The 20,008-nt window shown below is 31.4% G+C and overlaps 2 protein-coding genes and 1 long non-coding RNA gene across 10 annotated transcripts in view; all 3 read right to left on the reverse strand.

Moving 5' to 3' along the window:
* Positions 1 to 788: 788 nt before the first annotated feature.
* LOC140674643 (juvenile hormone epoxide hydrolase 1) lies at positions 789 to 5,384 on the reverse strand. Its single transcript, XM_072908343.1, has 8 exons — positions 5,260 to 5,384; positions 4,941 to 5,049; positions 3,830 to 4,022; positions 2,489 to 2,730; positions 2,196 to 2,311; positions 1,918 to 2,117; positions 1,413 to 1,647; positions 789 to 1,251 (listed from the first exon to the last, which is right to left on the reverse strand). The coding sequence occupies exons 1-8, from the start codon at positions 5,316 to 5,318 to the stop codon at positions 981 to 983; spliced, it is 1,425 nt and encodes a 474-aa protein (XP_072764444.1). The 5' UTR covers positions 5,319 to 5,384; the 3' UTR covers positions 789 to 980.
* Positions 5,385 to 7,799: 2,415 nt separating this feature from the next.
* On the reverse strand, positions 7,800 to 9,240 carry LOC140674655 (uncharacterized). The gene is made up of 3 exons (XR_012048265.1): positions 8,934 to 9,240; positions 8,612 to 8,804; positions 7,800 to 7,937 (listed from the first exon to the last, which is right to left on the reverse strand). It is a non-coding gene; the product is annotated as an uncharacterized lncRNA (long non-coding RNA).
* A 3,818-nt stretch (positions 9,241 to 13,058) lies between these two features.
* The window catches only part of LOC140674644 (thyrotroph embryonic factor), a 65,013-nt gene continuing 58,063 nt past the window's right edge, over positions 13,059 to 20,008 (reverse strand). For 3 of the 8 annotated variants that reach the window (XM_072908349.1, XM_072908351.1, XM_072908344.1), the window contains 5 exons: positions 16,196 to 16,341; positions 14,684 to 14,921; positions 13,893 to 14,041; positions 13,568 to 13,705; positions 13,059 to 13,287 (listed from right to left, as the gene is read on the reverse strand). In XM_072908349.1, the coding sequence (XP_072764450.1) occupies positions 13,201 to 13,287; positions 13,568 to 13,705; positions 13,893 to 14,041; positions 14,684 to 14,921; positions 16,196 to 16,341 (758 nt within the window). In that variant the 3' untranslated portion in view covers positions 13,059 to 13,200. The remainder of the gene's footprint in view (positions 13,288 to 13,567; positions 13,706 to 13,892; positions 14,042 to 14,683; positions 14,922 to 16,195; positions 16,342 to 20,008) is intronic. The other 5 variants (XM_072908350.1, XM_072908345.1, XM_072908352.1 and 2 more) reach the window with 3 other exon arrangements.

Consider the following 20,008-nt stretch of genomic DNA (forward strand, 5'->3'; position numbering starts at 1 on the left):
TCTGTAATAACTTTCAATCTCTGCGCATAAAGGATATATATATTTATTTATAGCATCGAGAATTAACTCTGATTGAACGATTCGAATCTCGCATCACTATTTAATACATACGGTTCGTTTTTGTCGCACTTTATGCACATAATGTGTCACACACGTTTGGGGTTCGGTAAGGGTCTATCGCTGTCCCTTCTACACATCTTTTGTTACTTGCTGCCTGGCAAGAGTCGGTCTCATCCTATGAATGGATCGGAAAGCCTCAATTTCCAAGAGTCACAGTAGAAGAAAAAAACACATATTTTTTATAACAATGATGTCCCTCACAAGTAAATGACCAAAAAAAAAAGAAATGTTTTTTTCTTTCTAATTTTTACAATTACATATATCCAACATAAGTTATACAAATAGATTAAATTGAAAATTGTAAGTCTACACATGTATCATATAAAAATATTTATTATCGTAATTTTATGATTAGGCCACAGAAAAAAACATTGTGAGAAATGGATATTGATAACTTCTATATGACCTCAATATGGCTTATCGAGCTCGTCAATGCAACTATTTATTAAACAAACGGAAAATTATATTAATTAACATAATTATTTTAACATTAATTTACATTAAAGTGTACTTTACATATATAGACGTATGTTAATTTTAAAATAATTTGAAAAGCTAGAAAAAAAATTTTTGTAAAAGTAATTAATAATTCTAATAAATAAAAGTTTATAAAAAAGTAATCGCGATATAATGTGCGTTAGAGAAAATTTCATTTAGAAGATGGAGAATTTCATTATATAAAACAATAATATTTTATTTCAAAAATATATAGAAATACATATGCAAAAATATAATAGAAAAATAGTTATCATATATTGGTTTTGCTAGTAACATTTAGAAAACAATTAGCTTCCAATATGATAGATTGTTGTCCCCTTAGTTAACCTAGTTAACATGATACAGTCAACATAGCATAAATTTCAAATTTTCGTAGGTTCCTTTATTTTCTTTCCTGTGTTTGGCACATCTTTGTTTGCACTAGCTTTCTTTCTAATATCTTCAGTCTTGGACACGAATTCAAAGATATCATCCGCTAAGAGACCCGGTTCTTCGAATGCGGCAAAGTGACCTCCGCGTGGTAAATGGTTAAATTGTATTAGATTAAGAAATGTATTACGAAGGAGACTCTCCGGTTGATAGGCTATCTCGTGAGGAAAAATCGCACATGCTGCTGGTACATCAACTGGCAGTCTAAATATTAAATTGACATATATTATTGAAGATATAGACAAAAGTACTGTTTTTTTAAATAAACATAAAAAATTTCAATTTTATAAAGAAGCAAATTTATAAAAAAATAACAAGAAAAAAGAGAGAAAGAGAGAGAGAGAGAAAGCGAAAGATATACTCACTCGTCTATTCTGCTTGACATATGTTTCTTAGTAAATTGCTCAGCGTAAATTCGGACGCTTGTAGTCAAAGAATTAGTAACCCAATAAAGCATGACATTGTCCAAAAGTTCGTCTAAAGTATATTTCTCGAGTAGACCGCCGTCAGGACGGAATTTATATTCTTTATTCGTCCACGTGCTAAACTTTTCCAAAATATATGCTGCCAGTCCTACTGGCGAGGCTGCCACGGCAGTGCCTTTAAAAATAATTTTCTTTAACTCTTTAATAAGTTGCATGCATATAATTTAACTATTCAATAAGTTGATGTGCATTCTTTTAAATATTTAGTGATGTGATATCATATTGATTGTCTAAACGAAGAAAATAAAAGTGATAATCGTTGCGGTTTTATTTTAATGAAAATTTAATTTTGAATTTAATTTAATATTTAATAACTCATTAAGACTACACACGTTTGTGCATTAAATTTTCGTTACAAAAAAAATTTCCTTATATAAACACGTACCTATAGTATCCGGTTTACTAGCCTGTATGTGCATATATCCACTTTCTTCAAGTAATCTACTCATATGGTCACTCAAGGGATACATTCTAGAATAATATTGATTCTCTACCACGAGTTGTGGAACAAGAGTACCGAGTAACCACCAGAACGTGGCAGATCTGTCGAGAGTTGAACACATGTTCATATGAACTCCAAGAATTCTGAAAGAAAATGATTGTTATTTTCATATTTTATATCCTTACGTTAAATCCTGTCCTATCATCATACATAATACATACTTGTCTGGAAAGAAACTTCCTAAATTCTTAGTAATTATGGAACCCCAGTCTCCACCTTGCGCGTAAAACTTGTTAAAACCGAGACGTAACATGAGATTTTTGAATATAACAGATATCTGAAAGTAATAAATTATCAATGCTTAAATACGTACATACGTTCGCGTTGTATAAGGGTAAATATTAAATATTTGTTAATTCAGTTTGTTCTTTTCCTAACAATATCTTGAAGCATAATCGATTAATCTACGTCATTTAGGAAGATCATTCTTGCGCATTCTTTAAATGGAGTTTACCTGTGCTGGACCCAGTCCTGGTCGTACAGCCGCTTGTGAGAATCCATATCCCGGAAGTGAAGGTGCAATTACTTCAAACACAAAATCTCTGTCGGGACGTGGGGTCGTTAATATAGGAATAATTTTTTGAAATTCCACCACGGATCCTGGCCAACCGTGAGTAATTAATAACGGAAGAACCTTTATGTTTTTCCGATCCGATGGAATATGTGGTTTCACACGATAAAAATGTATGTCCAGACCTGTAAAAAAAAATCTTAATTTATTTAAATACTGCGAATATTTATTTTATTTTATTTTTATTTCACGTTTTAAATTGAGTTTCTGATTAGCTCTATATATATTAGGTGTACAAATTAATTCTCGGCCTTTTTTTCAATATATTTATTGTTTATTTATAAAACTTAAGTTACATTTTAATCAGAATCTATACACTTTTTGTCATCTAATAAGTAGCTGACGAATCGGTAAAAAGACGGCGATTTTGAATTAATAAATTTATCAATACTTTTATCAACATCTTTGAGCGTTTTAAAATGCGAATCAACCAAGTAGTGTTGTAGGAACCGGAACAAAAAAAAAAAAAAATGATAGTACGAAGGGGCTAAGACTGAAGAATAAGGTTTGTATTTCAAAACCTTAACATGGCGATAAAAAGTGTTCAGTTTAAATAAGTGATACAATTGATTAAATTTAGGGGCCGAGAATTAATTTGTACATCTAATACATGAATTTACATATATATAATTAAATAAAATTGAAAAGAAAAAAGAAAGAAATAACATTATATAGCTAAAATTAATTAACAGCTAACAAAACAGACAATTAATGATTAATACACAAGCTAATCACAATAATTTAACTTTTCTTGATCTAAATAATAAATGTAAATAAAGATACATTTAACGGATGTTATTCTTTTATATAGATTAATTATCATCTGACCCGTTTGCACTTTTGTTTTTCTGCGATAAAGACAAGGTCAATTTTAGAGAATAACAATAGAGAAAAACACATGCTTTACTTGATTTTATCGAAGCGTTTTTAGTTTGCTACGGTACCGGTTTGTTTCAATCGAATAATGTATTCTAACGGGATTTTTGCATGGTTAAATCGTGAATGAGTTATTTAGGCCAACATTTATTATCTTCCGCTAATAATAAACAAGAAAAATAATAATTACCCAGAAAAGAAGAAAAAAAAACATTTAATGAGAGCCCGATGCCACTACTTGTATGTATTTAGTATGTATTTAGTATGTATTTCACAAAATATCCGCAAACATTCTAAAAAAAATAGTAATGCTTCTACGCAAATAACGATGACAAAAGAATATATTACCTTGTATATTGGTTATGTATTGAGGATATTTGTTGAGAAGCGCCTGCCGTTCAGACCAATTGTATTTTGTACGCCAATGTTCAAGAATATCATTTAGATATATCGTACTGATGCCATAAGTCCACTCAACATCTTCCAATGGTTTCACCAGCTCTCTTTTCTTTTCGAGCCGTTCGTTTAGATCATCAATTACCTTGTTTAAAAAATTGAGTTTTACATAAGAATTATTGCATGTGTTTTTTTGCTTCTTTGAAAAAAGATTTATTCGCGGTCTCTCTTTCAAATTGCAATATTTGTTTTTTTTTTCTTTAAGTCACAATTGGTTTCTACCAATTTAAAATCAAAAAATTTTTATCTCGTTTTATATTCTTTATGAGAAATTCTTATATTTAGATATTAGATAAAATATTTCATTCGTAAGATATCCAACACAAATTCTAAGAAATTGTTAATTTTTTACTTACATTTGAAAGATATTATGAGACTAAAAAAATTTTCAAATTTACTAACAATAAAAATTTGAATTTATATGGTATCTTTGGCGTATTTTTATATTTTCTTTTTATAATATTCTTTTACAATTTTTTAAATTATTCAACAATATGAACAACAGTCTTTAAAAGATTTATGACATTTTTAGTATTTTAGCTAAACTACATTTAGCTAAACTATATTTAGCTAAACTATATTTCTTTCTTGACACCTAATCGATTAAAAACATCCACGATATCCATATCTTATTTATCCATGATATCATATCTTATTATGTAAGCTATTAATATCGAGTGCTTGTTAATGCACAATTCAAGGCCATCTTTATTCAGAAAAACTAATCGTCGATTCTCCAATGATATAACTTCAGTATTAATATACATGATAACAAAGTACAAAAATACAGAAATACATTTAACGCAAATATACATTGAAAATAGTTGCGACTAGAAAATTCATATTTCTTAAAAAGAATGTACGGTTTTTTAATACCTATGCAGTGATATATCTTATATAACAGATTAAAAAATATAGAATACAATCTTGAAAACGTATTATTTATTTTAATGAATGTATTTTTCTTAACGAGATAATAAGATATTTATCTTGCGTGACTTACTGACTTTGGTACATTAATCACGAAAGATCGTATGTCTTTCGAGGCCTCCTTATTTTTTTCTGGTCCCCAGAACGTTTCAGGTAAATCTGGTACGTCTATAGGATTGTTACTACAACGGAATTAATATCTTAAATTTTCTTGACCATCAATAAATTATATTACTTGTTTAGAACTTTTACAAAAATATTGCAAGTTACAAAGAAATGCAAGTTACAAGAGTTATATAAATAAAAAATAAAACACTTATAGCGTCTCTGCGCTATATAAAGTCTCTGATAAAATGTTTCAAATGAGTTTTTTTCGATATTTGGGAACTCACCGGAGCAAGAGAGCTATAGCAATGGTAAGAACCAAGATCACTGTTGTGGTCTTCCACATGATGTACGTCCGTCTCGTCTTGCATGGAACGTATAACTGCGTACGGCCTACAATTGACGGTGGGCAACAGCCCAGTCATCCTATTCAGATTTTAGTGGTAGGGGAAAGTGGCAGAATTATGTGTATGTGTATGATGTGTGTGTGTGTGTGTGGCGCGCGCTCGCGCGTGTACGTATGTACATGTGCGTCTATAATCTGTCTTGAAATACTTTGTGTCACTGTTATCAATTTACAATGTATTAAAACTTATATACATCTTTATTATATCTAGGATTTCTATTATAATTCTTTTTTATAAAATCATATATATATATATATATATATATATATATATATATATATATATATATATATATATATAGTAAAAATATATTACTTTCTTACTTTTTTTCAATAATCGCTTATGTATATATATATCTCGATGTTTCTTCAATAATTTAAAAAAAACATATTACTTTTACATTTTTGCGTTCTTGCTTTTATATGTTTTCTTTCTTTTCTCTTTTTATTGCTCATTCAATTATAATTTATATAATTGTAATTTTGAATACTTTATATTGTGGAATATATATTCATTTGATATTATTTTCGATTAAGTTATTAATATCTATGTCGTATTAAATGTTTAATATATGATAAATATAAATCAAGTTAGAATAACATACATGGATTAACATATTTTATCAATTTCTCATATTTATAAATATGGAAATTGACGATATACATGCACTCGTACTATGAGAAGTGAAGAAATGTCATTCTACTTATTCTATTATGTATAATCATTTTTTTATTATATCTAATATCTATGTATAATTTAGTTTTTATACTAAAAAGAGATATTTTTATTAAAATTTTTTATGCTTTTGCATATTTTTTATTTAAATTTAAAAAAATTAAAATACAATCAAAATATCAAAATTGTCGCACTAAAAAAAAATGATACAATAATATAATAATAAAAATAATTTACAATTTCTTGGATAAATATATTAATTTGAAGTCTTTGACTTTGACATACGTTCAAGATCATAAATTTAAGCAATATTTGAAAGATTTTAGTCAACGCTCGTTATTTATTAAACAGTAATTGCTAAAGTTATTACAGTTATTAACAAGTAATAGAATATAACTTAAAATTTTTTAATTTGAGATATTATATAATATTATATTAAATTTATTTATATTGTATTAAAATGTATTATATTAATATTATATATTATGTAAAACTATATATATAATAATAATATATAATATATATAATATATATATATATATATATATATATATATATATAATATAAATTATATAAAATAAGATTCGAATATATAATAAATTGTCAATAAAAGATATTATTTTGAACACAATTTACATTGGTACGTATTATACGTGTTTTTATTGACAATTTGTATTTATATTACTTTTACACGGACTTTGTTTATTAAATATTTCAAATATTATTTAGAAACATAACCTTGATAAAAGATATAAAACTTAACGTATAAAAGTCAAGTTTATTAGTTCTGACTTTTAATTTCGATGTATTTACTGAAAAGATTCTTGCAATATTATGTATGCAATAAAGTATTATAATAACTTACGATTATAAATCCTCGTGCTATTAAAAAGAATTAAATTTAATCTTAAAATGTCCGGACATTTTCATGGCTGTAGTTATGCTTTGCGTTGCCCAATAGATCGTAAAATTATCAATTAATTTATCATAACTGTAATACTTCTTGAATATTTTAATATATTTTCCGGGGCTATCCGTAATACTTAAATATTTCTGAAGAATGAACGCCGCTAAGGCAATAGGTGACTCTGTTAAGCCAATTGCTGAAATAATGCATGACGATGATTTGAAAATGTTAGAATTTTTCTCTCCCCCCCCCCCCTCTCTCTCTCTCTCTCTCTCTCTCGTTTATTATATATATGTATTAATCTCTCGCATTAAATTTATAAGATGTATTAAAATGTAAACTTTTTGACAGAGTTACAAGGAATACATACCTAATGTGTCTTCTCTCACAATATAATTATTAGAACATTCGGTCATTGTTAAGAATCGTCTTGTTGATGGTATGTTATGAGGACTCTCTCTCTCTCTGGAGTTTTTCTCTTTCTATTTCGTTAGGCATTTCGGAAATTGAAAAATTTGTGCTACAATTTAAGCATTATATTTACAATTTTATATATAATATAATTTAATTGGAAAATATTAATTTTTGATGAATAAACTTATATGTACGTATACTTATACGTACTGTTGCGAAAATGAAGATATTATAGTAGCGTGATTCGTAAACGAAGTTCCACGTATAAATTTAAACTGCTTAAAACCGAGTTTGTACATAAGATTTCTTAAAACTATATCCATTTCAGCGTATGAAAAGTTAGATGTCGTGGGTGCACTGGAAAAACCAAATCCAGGCAGAGAAGGTATTATCACTTGGTATTCGTATGCGATACCTTTGGTTGGCGTTAGTGTAGTCCAATATGGTATAAAATCATAAAATTCCATTATCGAGTTGAGCCATCCGTGTAAACACAATATTGGTATATTAACTTTTCCGTCTGGATGAGGATTTTTTACATGAATAAAATGAATGTTTAATCCTGAAATATGTAATAATTTAATACAATATTAAAATTGTAATAATTTTTTCTCAATTTTTTTTATGAAAAAATCTTTTTTTATTTAATAATGCTATGGTATTTTTGTTATTTTTTATTCCATTTTCCAATATTATATTTCAGTTTTAGAAATTTTTTTTACTCTCAAACATTGTATGTTAATAATATTATAATATCATATTTAACATACACGTTATATTTACATTATCATATTTAAAATATTTGACTTCTTAGAACGATGACTATTATTGACAAAAAAGACTTAACTTTGGCAAATGTCAACAGTGAAATGCTTTTTATTTTAAGTTATTATAGTTATAATTATTTATACTTATTATAATTATAATTATTTATACTCATAAAGTAGTATATTACCAATTATTTGATTTACAATACGTTCTTTGCCAGTATAACATAAACACAAATCTATTTATAAACAAAAGCAATCTCAATAACGATTAGGGTATAGATAATAGGATGGAAGTAAATAAATTTTAAATTTCCGTTAATTAAATTTAGTATCTTACAATTGTGTAATATAAAATCAACTTTTTTAATTTTCATTAATGATGGATTGAATTTTAAATCAATAAGTTATAAAAATACTATGGACAGTCATTAAAATTATTTTTTAATAATTTTCTATTATTCCTTACCTGCGATATTAGTCATAAAATGCGGATACTTATTTATATATCTCTCGCGTTCTTGAAAATCATAATCGTTTGCCCAATAAGTTATAAGATCGCGCAGAAGATCCATGTTAATGGTATTCATATTTTCAAGCTTTTTGGACGGCAGTGTGAAAGTTTTAGTATTTATTAATCTATACCTTAAATCTTTGATAAGCTAAAAATGATTTATCTGTTAATGAGTGCTTAATTAATTTGTCGATTAATTTATTAATACGATAATTATTATAGTCAAGAATTATATCTTCGGAGAAAGTAATATTAAATGGTGTAATGTCGTCAGTACGTTTAATGTTGGACATCCCTCTTTTCAGAAATTTTTGAGATGGAAAGTATCTCGCTAAAGGGATTGAAAAACGAGTTAAAGTAATCGTAGTGAATAGAAGATGGCCCAGATTGTTGAGAAGTTTCATTTTTTTAAATTTAGTGAACGATTAACACAATTAACTTAATTTCCGTGATAACGACTAATATGATATGTCTTTACGAAAACACTTCTCTACTAATACTGAATATTTCTTTGACTGTGAACACATTATGACTTGTCATGTAATGATAAATAAAGTCAAAGTCAAAGTAAGACTCTGTCGATGAAGTAAATAATAAATAATAGATTGCTCAATATATGTGTACATATATATATATATATATATATATATATATATATATATATATATATATATATATATATATATACTGTACCGTTAAATATTTTCAACAGATGTTTAAAATTTGATGGCAACAGCTAAAATAAGTAAAATTATATTTTTTCAAGTATTGATAATCTAATAATTACGTTTCAGTATACGTACGCTGTATATGTATACATATATAAAATATTGTCCAATTAGAAAAATTCCATTTCTAAGATATATTCAAATTTTTTAGTAATATATTAAGAAAATTTAGAAATATATTTGTGAAAAAATGGGATGTGGCGTACACAAGCGTAGGATTCAATTAAAACAATAACAAATACATATATTTCTCGAAATGTGATACAATAGGTTTCTTGTGTTGGTGGTCATATCTAATTTTTCTTTTGTTTTCCATATTTTGTTAAAGTGGATCGGACGATTATTTATTTTATATCGAAGACGCGGCGGTGTCCTCTATCTCATTTTCTTACCTTTCTATTTGGAGCAAAGCCGGTGGCCGCGTCTGTCGCGCTTGCTATAACTCTCTACTATTTTATTTATTACTATCATCGGATTGCAGTGTATGTCAATCATGCTAATGCGCTTTTTATAGGCCAGTAACTTGTGCCGAGATCCACATCATATCGCACATTCAGCATCATTAATGGCGTGATTGAAAAATAATCAATTCTATTTGTAACAATAATACGATCGATTTTCGATAATACAAATCTTGTTTCCTGCCCATGATAAGAACAATTATTTTAGATATTTTAAAATCACGTTATATGTAATTATATGTATATAAATGTTGTACGCACGAAAAGATAGTTTTTCCTTTTTGCAAAATTTCATATTGCCCTTAATGATGACGAGCGTGCGTGAAAAGCAGGACACATATCGCACAAACTTGATATTGGCTCGCGTTAATCTTCAAGTAGATATTGCAAATAATTAAAAAAACTTCCCTGCAATCTATATATCGTTATATTTTTTATAAGAATGACGTGAGAAATTTCGTATACAATCAAACGCGAAATTTCATTCTCTTTATTAGGCTTTTTCACGCCGCAATATCATACTATTTTCTTCTTTTTAATTCATTGCGTCGGAATGAAAAGCCATGCAATGATTATCTTATTATCAGATAACGCTAATTTACGGTATTACAATTCTGGAAAGTAAAATTTTGTGCCGCTACCGAAATTATATATACGATTCTAGATCGGTGAAGACATTTGCTAAATTTGCCGACGCCAGATATCGATTCAATAATTCACCGCTTGTTGAATTAATCGTCATATGCGTAGTATTTCTTTGTCAAAATGTGCAAGGCAATCGTGGAAAATTGTGATCAAACGATTTCGCGCGCGATTTTTAGCAAATCATTTTAATTACGATAAATCATCAACAATGAGATCAATGTATTCGCGCATATAAACGTACACAATGATCTAATATTACATACATATATATATATATATATACAAAATAAATTCTGCACTCCGATAAAATTACGTATGTAATTTTATACGTATATAACGAACGTATACAATAAAAATATACATGATAAATAATAAATGAATATTTGTAATACGCTCCAAAGAACGATAACGAAAATATAACGGTATGTTTTTGCGCGCGAAATCGTCCTGCGATATCTAAAGCGGATTTGCTGTCGATCAAACGCGAAGTCGAATTGAAATCTCATTACACGAAATCGGTTTTACCCTCCTGGCCGATAAAAGGACATATATATACAAAACGTTCGCGTTTCGCGTTTGTGCATCGTACGGTCGAGAGGAAAACAAGGCCATTACGTATCGCCGGTACGCCCAAATATGTCAAACGAAACTGAAAGTGTCATCCTGTCGTTTGTAATCATTCTCAAAATTGTAGTGATTAAATTACAAATTCCACTCGTTGTTTTGGTCGTTTCAAATCCACGCTGCTAGAAATGTTCGAAACGCACAGTACACACAATTGGCTTATTATCGTTAAATTTTGAAACGAGCAGAACTAGTTTCCATTCTCGATCTCGCATTGATCTCTGCAATATAGATTCTCGTTATATATTTATTTCACAAAAAAGCGCATGTTTTCTTGTCGGTTCCACTTTTGCTCTCTTAATTACCGTCACCGAGCTCTCACGGTGATGGAAAAATAAACATCTAAAAACTTAAAAAGAGAAGAGGGGCGGGAAGGAAAGGGGCAGCCAGTGCACACGCGAGTCTGTGCAACTAGCTTATGTTTAAGCACGATAGTTCGTATTCTCGTGTCGTGTAACATGTAACATTTTTTTTCTTTTTACTTACAACGACGCCTACGATTAATATCGACGATGCGCGCACTCGTCTGTGTTAGAGGCTACGCGATTCGATCGTCGGACACGGTACATTTCGTTCCATTTGTCTCCAGTCCCGCGTTAATATAAATCCCGTCAAAGACATAGCGCGTAACCGTCGTCAGGATGACTCGATGCATCTTAAAATATATTTTACAAGAGGGCATCCTGTACAAAATTTGTTCGCTACGCGGTAGAAGGACTCCCCTTGGGATGGGCCCGTTCATTGTTCCGTTTATTGTATCCCGAACCGCCGACATTGGACGATATTACGAAAGAAGAAAAAAAAATGGAGTCGTGTCGCAACGCCTTTCGCGCATTTCTCGCGTAGCTCGAATTGATTTACTACGCGCTAAAATAGAGATAGATGTATCGATAATGAGCGAATGAGGGTGAGAAAGAGAGAGAGAGGGGAGGAGAGAGAGAGAGAGAGAGAGAGAGAGAGAGAGAGAGAGAGAGAGAGAGAGAAGCGTTGAAAGAAAACAAAACACGTATATATCATCTATCTTACGATTAAAACAACTAGAATCACTTGTGTACCATCACCACGTGGGATACGCTACAGTAATTAACGCATTCTCGGAGAACCAGAATAATTAATCCGTGCGCGGAAAAAAAAGCGTCGTATTCTCCTAGCCTTCACTCGCCTCCGCTCCATGTCGATTTAATCGAATATAATATAGCTCCTTTACGTGTGGCAGTGCTCAACGCTGACGAGATTCGCCCTTTCGTCGTCGAATAGGAGGTATAATCTCGAAGCTTATATCTTACACATAGCTGATTCTTGTCACAATTTAATTCCTTCGGTATACGCACGGCTGCGAATTTCAAAGACACGGCATGATCGCGAAATCGGCATATCTCGTCGAGCGCTGCATGCGCGAATTTATGTACGTATGACATTATGATCTCCTTCCTCAGATGCAGATACTCGTGTATGCAGGTGTATGTATGTGTGTGTATATCTATATATATTCTTTTCTTTTTTATATATATATATATATATATATATATATATATATCTATTCATATATGACGCGCAAATGTACGTATGTATGTGTGTTTGTATATGTATGTATGTGTGCGTGTGTATAATCTAACTATACATATAACTATTTACAAGAGAAGGAGTTTTCTCTAGAGCGGGACAAGGAGCGAGGACTCGATAAGAATTTTATTCACGAAAGTAAGAGAGAGAGAGAGAGAGAGAGAGAGAGAGAAAGAGAAGGTGTGAGAGAGAAAGATAGAGAATAGAGGTCTTCGAAGATTTCTCAGGATGTTGTCGGCTCTCTAGGACGGCGGCAGTCGGGTCCGGGAATTGGTAATGTTTAACGTGCTCTGCATCCTCTTGGCTTCTCCGCAAAGACGCGAAGACTGCTATGTGCTGCGACTATAAGTAAAGGGGGTTGCAGCTGGTGTTGCGCACCCTCGTGTTTTTTCTTTCTCTCTTTCTTTCTTTGTTTCTCTCTCTCTCTTTTTTCTCTCTCTTTCTTTCTCCCTGTATATATATATATATATATATCTCTTTCTTCGTGTATCGTTTGAACTGATGCATGACCGAAGACGAGATGTTAGACGTCCGTGTACTTGCTCAGTTTGTCGCGGAGCAACATGTTCTCGTTTTTTAACCGGTCCAGCTCCTGTCGCAGACCCATGTTCTGCAAATGAAGCGAGAAGTAAAGATTCGATTAAATATTTTTTTTTTTTTTTTTTTTTTTTTTTTTTGTATAATATGCATGAGAACGATGAATGCTGTGTTTTAATTATTCATGGATATTCTCAGAAAAAGAAAGAACTAGTAGATAAATTGATATAAGAACAATTTATTACTTAGAGACAGTTGAAGTAATTTTATTTCATTTTTTTTCTTCATTTGAATGAAAAAGTGTAGCAAAGAGAAATATTGTAATGGTTTCGAATTTCCGTGAGAAAACTCACCTCTTTCTCGAGGAAGCCGGCCCTGAGTGCTATCTGGTTCTCCTTCATGCGACGTGCGTCTCGCGATCGTTTCGCTGCCATGTTGTTCTTCCTACGACGCGCCCAGTATTTGTCATCCTTCAAGTCATCCGGAACGAACTGTTGCAGCCGCAAACGGAAACGAGAAAACAAGAGAAGTATAAGAACGTTAGAACGTTCGTTGTATCCAATTATGTCGCGAGAAACGATATCGTTTGAGATGCGAATTCTAATTTATCGTGATACCCAAGAAATTTGACATCGCGATGGTACGAATAATAAAATAATAGCGTGAATAGAAGCTTACCTGTTTCCGCGATTTCTTGATCATAGGTTGGGGTTTGAGCTCCTCGTCGGAGAAGGCCCGGGTACGTGGATCAAAGTCTCGCCCCGATGAGGCCATCGAGAGCGCTACAAGAGACAAGCCATATTGTATTCGTGACGAGTCCTCGGAATCTGTCGCGCGGAAGAGGAACAATCGACAATGTCGATGTTAGTCTACATTTGCTTTCATGTACTCGACAAGCACGACGTTATCGCGATACAGATTCTGAGATAGCGTGTATTCTTTCTCTCCTCTTTTCTTTCTTTTCAAAAATTATACGATTACATCAGTATCGCTTCGTTATGCTTTTCTTTTATCACTCTATTATATTATACGTATGTAGCTTTGTTACTTTTTATAACACTTTACAACTTTCTATCTCATCCTTCACATATATATATATATATATATATATATATATATATATATATATATATATATATAAGCTCTTATAATATACATTGCTTTTGTAATTTATTTTACTTTTCTTAAATTTGTATATATTGTCAAGTTATTCACTCTTCTCAAATCTTTCATACATATACACACATATATAAATAAATTATATAACAAAATACATAAGAAAAAATATGAAATTAATACTTATATGTTCGGAGATATTATTAGAGATTTGAAATTGTTTCTTTTATATTCACATATATATATATAGATGATATAAATACATGAAATCGCATGAAACACTTCTCAGGATCTCGATATCACGAGCGACGGCTACGACGAGAGATAAAAGTAAGAGAACATTTTTTACTTACTGGAATCCGCGGGAGAGGGTGGGTTCAGGGTATCTGGCGAACAGCATTCGCTCGGCGATGGTGATCTCTCGCGTTTAGTAACTGGTTCCAAGTGAAGACCCGCTGGTCCCTGATGTCCAGCGGCGTCGGTATTGTTGATTTTATGAAGTTGGCTACCCTGCATGGGACCCTGTCCACCACCAGCCACACCATCGACGGGGATGCCGTTTTCGGAAAGAAACTCGTCGAGATCGACATACTACCAACAAAGATTCGAAACGTTATTTCCGAGATTCCAAGGTTTCTCGGAATTTTGTCAATTTAAGCAGGGCCTATATCTTACATTTCTAAACAAATCTAAATAGACTTTAAATCAGCATCAATAACAAATCCAATGACGTTTTTTATATTAACTTTAAGAATTGAGAATTTGTGTGTCTATTAAATAATTATGTAATATTTTGCTCAGGCTGTAGGTATACTTTGAAGATAGGTCTATTCTATAAAATTATCATAAAACTAATGTAAATGAAAAAATTTTTCTGCACTCTATACTCTATATAATCTGTTACTATTTAAAAAAAAAAAAAACATAACATTATGAAAAAACTTGCAAAACTTTTTTGCGAAAAATATCTTTGCAGTCCATCTCACTTTATTTTGCACGTTTGCGATTTTGTTGTGTTTCTTTATCGAAATTTAAGCGGCGTGTCGCCACGGAAGGAATGCAAGTGGTGAAAGTTGGTGAAAGGTTTATAAAGAATTGCATGCTTTTTCAAAAATTTCGTTATTCATATTTTACAAACAAATATTTTAATCATTGATTATGAAATATACACATATTTTTGCACAAATTAAGACTACATAAATTAAGACGACGAATTATTTATGTAATCTTATATCTAATTTAGATAAAATATTATTGTTTATGCAATGGAGATAAATTTGTTATTAATCGAGAATCATTAAGAAAATTAAAACTTTTTGACAAATTATTTTTAGATAATTTTTGCTAAAAATAATAACGGGAAAAATAATAAAGAATAGCCAAAACTTGTCTTCTCGATTCCGCCGAAGCATAACGGAGAAAGCGGCCGTTATCGTCACGATTGCATAGCGACTTAATATTCGGCTTCCCGGTTTCTCGATCCAGGAAGGCGAATTATAACGGAGTAAGTGTTACAACGGGGCGATGCAGTGGTCCGCTACATTCTATTACGTAGCGTATACACATACAATTTCCGGGATACACATGAACTTCTCGAAGTACATTTCCGAAACCGACGACATTCACTGTCAGAGAAAATTTTACAGATCCGTGCAGGTAATCTGAACTCATTAAAAATAAATTCGTATCGTATTAATCGTAATACATATTATAAATTTGACAGGAACATGGATATCATTAATAAATATTTAATAGATCCAAGTCAAGAGATAACAAACGATCATTAGCTTCGTTTTCAATTTTCGGAATTTTGGGATTGGATTCAGCCAAATTGAAGGCTTACCGTGTCGCACCTTTATACATACATGGTTTAATACCTTCAGGTCGGCATCGTAGGGCAGACTTTTGTCCCAGAGAGTGGGCCCGAGGAAGGCGGCCTGCGCTTCCACGTTGCCCCAAAGTTCGCCATCGGCATCCTTCTTTTCTTCTGGTCCATCTTTACCCTGTTTTCCTGAAAATTCAATTTTATTCTATTAATTTTAACGATCCATAATTCTAATTATATATGTATATATGTGTGTATATATATATATATATATATATATATATATATATATATATATATATATATATATATATATATATATATAAGCATCTGACAATATTTCATAAAACGTAAAAAATTCGGACAATATTAATAAAGCACATGTGCAATGTAAAAAAATATCAAATAGATTGATTATATATGCGTATAATAATTAGTGACATGTTATTTTTTTCCCCGCACAAATTTGACAGTGTCTTTTTTAATGGAATGAAAGGTTACGATTTGACAACTTTTAAGCCACTAACTCTCTATTTTTACAAAAAAAGATCGGTATTATGTGTAAAATCTCCGCTGTTCTACTTTTACGGGAAATAACATTCATTCACGTAGCTATTTAAATCGCAGAGAATTCACGATATACCGTTAAAGACAAGCTTTTTTAACGTTATATACTGGCATGCAGCACACTAATTGTAAGAAAGCTATTGACAAACAGTCTATACACTATACACTATTCTTTTGCTTTTGTATAATGTATAATGCATTCTTTCCCAAAACTCTTCCGGTATACGATATAATACATTTTTCAAATTGGAAACTTGTTCTATAATGTATGATGACGATTTGTAATTTTACACTTCTTGCCTTTCTATTTCTTACCTTTAGTATTTTTTGCAGAGAAAAGATTTTTTTATTTTATAAATTTCTGCTAAATATTATCGAGATTTATACATGAGAATATACTAGTATATATATGTATTTAAAAGAATTTAAAATCTAATAAGCTTTATTTTACAAATGTATTATATTTGATTTTCATATAACATTTTATATTATTTAATCAACGACATTGCCATAGTATCATTTTTTTTATCACATTTTTTTCCATCTGAAATTCTGTCGCGAAAAAAAACGAAAAAGAAGACAATATGGACAGTCGACAGCCTTGAAGCTGTTCATCCGAAAATCGTTAGCTAACCAGAACCATCATCTTTCATCCTATTTTTTCTCGTCTTCTTTTTATGCTTGCTTTCGTTCTATTATAAATTATTGGTAACTGCATTTTTACTAATAGTTATTAATAGTTATTAATAGTATTATTAATAGTTGCATCGAAAAAGCAATTACGAAATACATCCGCATAAATATATTTTTTATATACATATTTCTTGACTTGCATGAATAAGATTTGACAAAATCATTTGATGATTTAGATTCGTGTTTCTACTTCAAGAGTCGTCAAGTCTGGGCAGTGTTCGGGTCGACTGTCAAGGCTATGAGAATATGCTTTGTCACGTTATGATGTGTGTTAATTGCCAAGATATCGAATGAAAATAACAAAGATGACGTTATGATGATGATGATAATAATTATAACATGAGTGATAAAAATTTATAACAATAATGATAGTAGGCGTAACTGTATTTGACAACAAATATATACTAGGATAGTGATAAATGTATTACAAGAAACAATGAGATTTACATACTTTAAGTCTGAATTATCAAATAATTTCGTCGGATAAATCCGGTTTGAAGAAATTTTTCAAACTCTATACCTTTTTTCGAGCTATCGCGCAAAAATATCCTCGTACCGAAGTGCAAAGTAACTCTATTTGACGGTATGCTAATTTTCGTCACCTCGCTACCTTTTTCGCTTTGGTTCACGGAATATCGGCTCCGTCGTTCGCTCTCGCGCATACGCTTCGCCGAGGTTTGCGGTTTCTGGCGTGCCAATGCGCTCTATTCAACTATTGTTGCCTGCAAATTCAAGGCTACACTCACAATACCGCGTCCTGTCGCGACAAGCGTGCAAATATATATTTGCGCAACATTGCAATGGATTAGGACACGCGAGATGAAACTTTTCTTTTGAAAAGCTAACAAGATTAACAAGTTGTAGCTTATCTTTTCCATTTTAATGCGTGCACGAGAATGCAGTACCAAGACAAAGTATTCGGTCGATTATTTATCGAAAATAATCGGTGCTCAAGTAGCGATTGGAGGAACAAGAGAAACGAGCCTGTTGCTGTTCTCCTATCGTTGCCTTATAGATGCCTTCGGTCGAGATTTCTGTGCAGCGTGTACGCTAGTTAAACAACTAAACAACGGCAGTCTGTAATTTGGTTCAAGGCTGACTCGTCGGCCGACCGACTAGCTCCGCGGAATTAATCTCGTGTTACGGGACAGCACCGTTGAGAGAACCGTCAGGAAGAGGGGTGGAGGGGGGGGGGAAGGGGGGAGGGGGAGGGCAACGTGTCTCGTTCGATGGCACGTCGGGCACGATGTAATCAGTGCGGGGGATCGAGGGAGGCGGGGGGGGGGGGGGGCGTATCTTCCTAATTTTATCCATTCATTCACCGAAAACTGCATTTTCGTATCCTCGTCCTCTCTGTCTCCTCTCCCTTTCTCTTTCGCACTTGCGTCCCCATTTGTCCCTCGTTTGTTTACAATGGTCGGCCCTTGGCAGTAGGCAACTATACTATCGCTATGCAGCGCGGTAGCGGAAACATGCAATTTCTATGCGAACTCGGCGTGAATGTGTGTATCCTAGAATCCACTATTTTTCACAAACTTCATACGCTTTATATGTATTTATGCAAGCGATTTATTTTTGTAACGCGCGCGCGAGCTCACATGGTAGATTATATTTAAATTAATACATATTCAATGAGACTTATTTTTGCTCTATACCGTCAAAAAAATCTAATTTATTTTTTCGTACACTTTTCTTTGTTTTATTTTAATTCTGTTATACTTATTAATAATTTTTCTAATTAATATTACATTAATTATAGATTTCAAATAGAAAGAGACAGAGAGAGAGAGAGAGAGAGAGAGAGGGAGAAAAATCGCATTTATTGCTATAAGATTTAATAATTTGCATACTAGTACGTGTTTAATGCGTAATTACCTTGCCAGAATAATTACAAGTAAAAAAAAAAGTATGTTAAATAAATGCGTTATTTAATTCTTGTAATTTTAATAGTATGAGAAATTAATTAGTATTTTATAAATTATACAAGAAACGTAATTTAAAAAAAAATCCATATCCCCACATTTATATTTAATAAATAACATACCTACCATTAAATACCTATACTTTACCTATATAGTAATCGTGTAAGAAATAAATATAAAAATGGAAATGATAATTATAATATCATTAAACGTTAAGATATATAAAAGACTTGTGAATGTTTCATTGACATATTACTAACGTTTGTATTTGCGCAAAAGTGTAGATTAGCCTATATAACGCGGTCAAGACAGTTGCATTTTGTTAATTGCACCAATAGATAAAAGTCGTGAAGATAACAAAGTTAATTACAGCGGACATAAACGCGCACGTATCGCACGTGTTCTACTTTTTAACGGAAATATTTATACTAAACTATACTACACGTGAAAGCAAAATAATTTTTTATTTCAGTCAATAGACATATAACGTTCACTTGCCAATATTTTGTGCGAAATAATGCGAAAATGTATTGAATAGAAATCAAAGAGTGTTGATGAAATGCGTAAGAACGTAGGATTATCCAAGGAGTGTAGCTATTACACAAACGTGACATTGGAAAAGAAATTTACCACGTCTCTCCTCGCGGCGATCTCTCGGCAATCGGCGGGAA

The sequence above is a fragment of the Anoplolepis gracilipes genome, chromosome 16 (genome assembly GCF_047496725.1).
Source record: "Anoplolepis gracilipes chromosome 16, ASM4749672v1, whole genome shotgun sequence".
NCBI lineage: Eukaryota > Metazoa > Arthropoda > Insecta > Hymenoptera > Formicidae > Anoplolepis > Anoplolepis gracilipes.

Coding starts and splice junctions, on each gene's coding strand:
- LOC140674643 (XM_072908343.1), bottom strand. CDS start 5,318: ATGTGGAAGACCACAACAGTGATCTTGGTTCTTACCATTGCTATAGCT. Junction 2,312..2,488: donor CAGGACTGGGTCCAGCACAG/GTAAACTCCATT, acceptor TATTACTTTCAG/ATATCTGTTATATTCAAAAA. Junction 2,118..2,195: donor GGAAGTTTCTTTCCAGACAA/GTATGTATTATG, acceptor ATTTTCTTTCAG/AATTCTTGGAGTTCATATGA.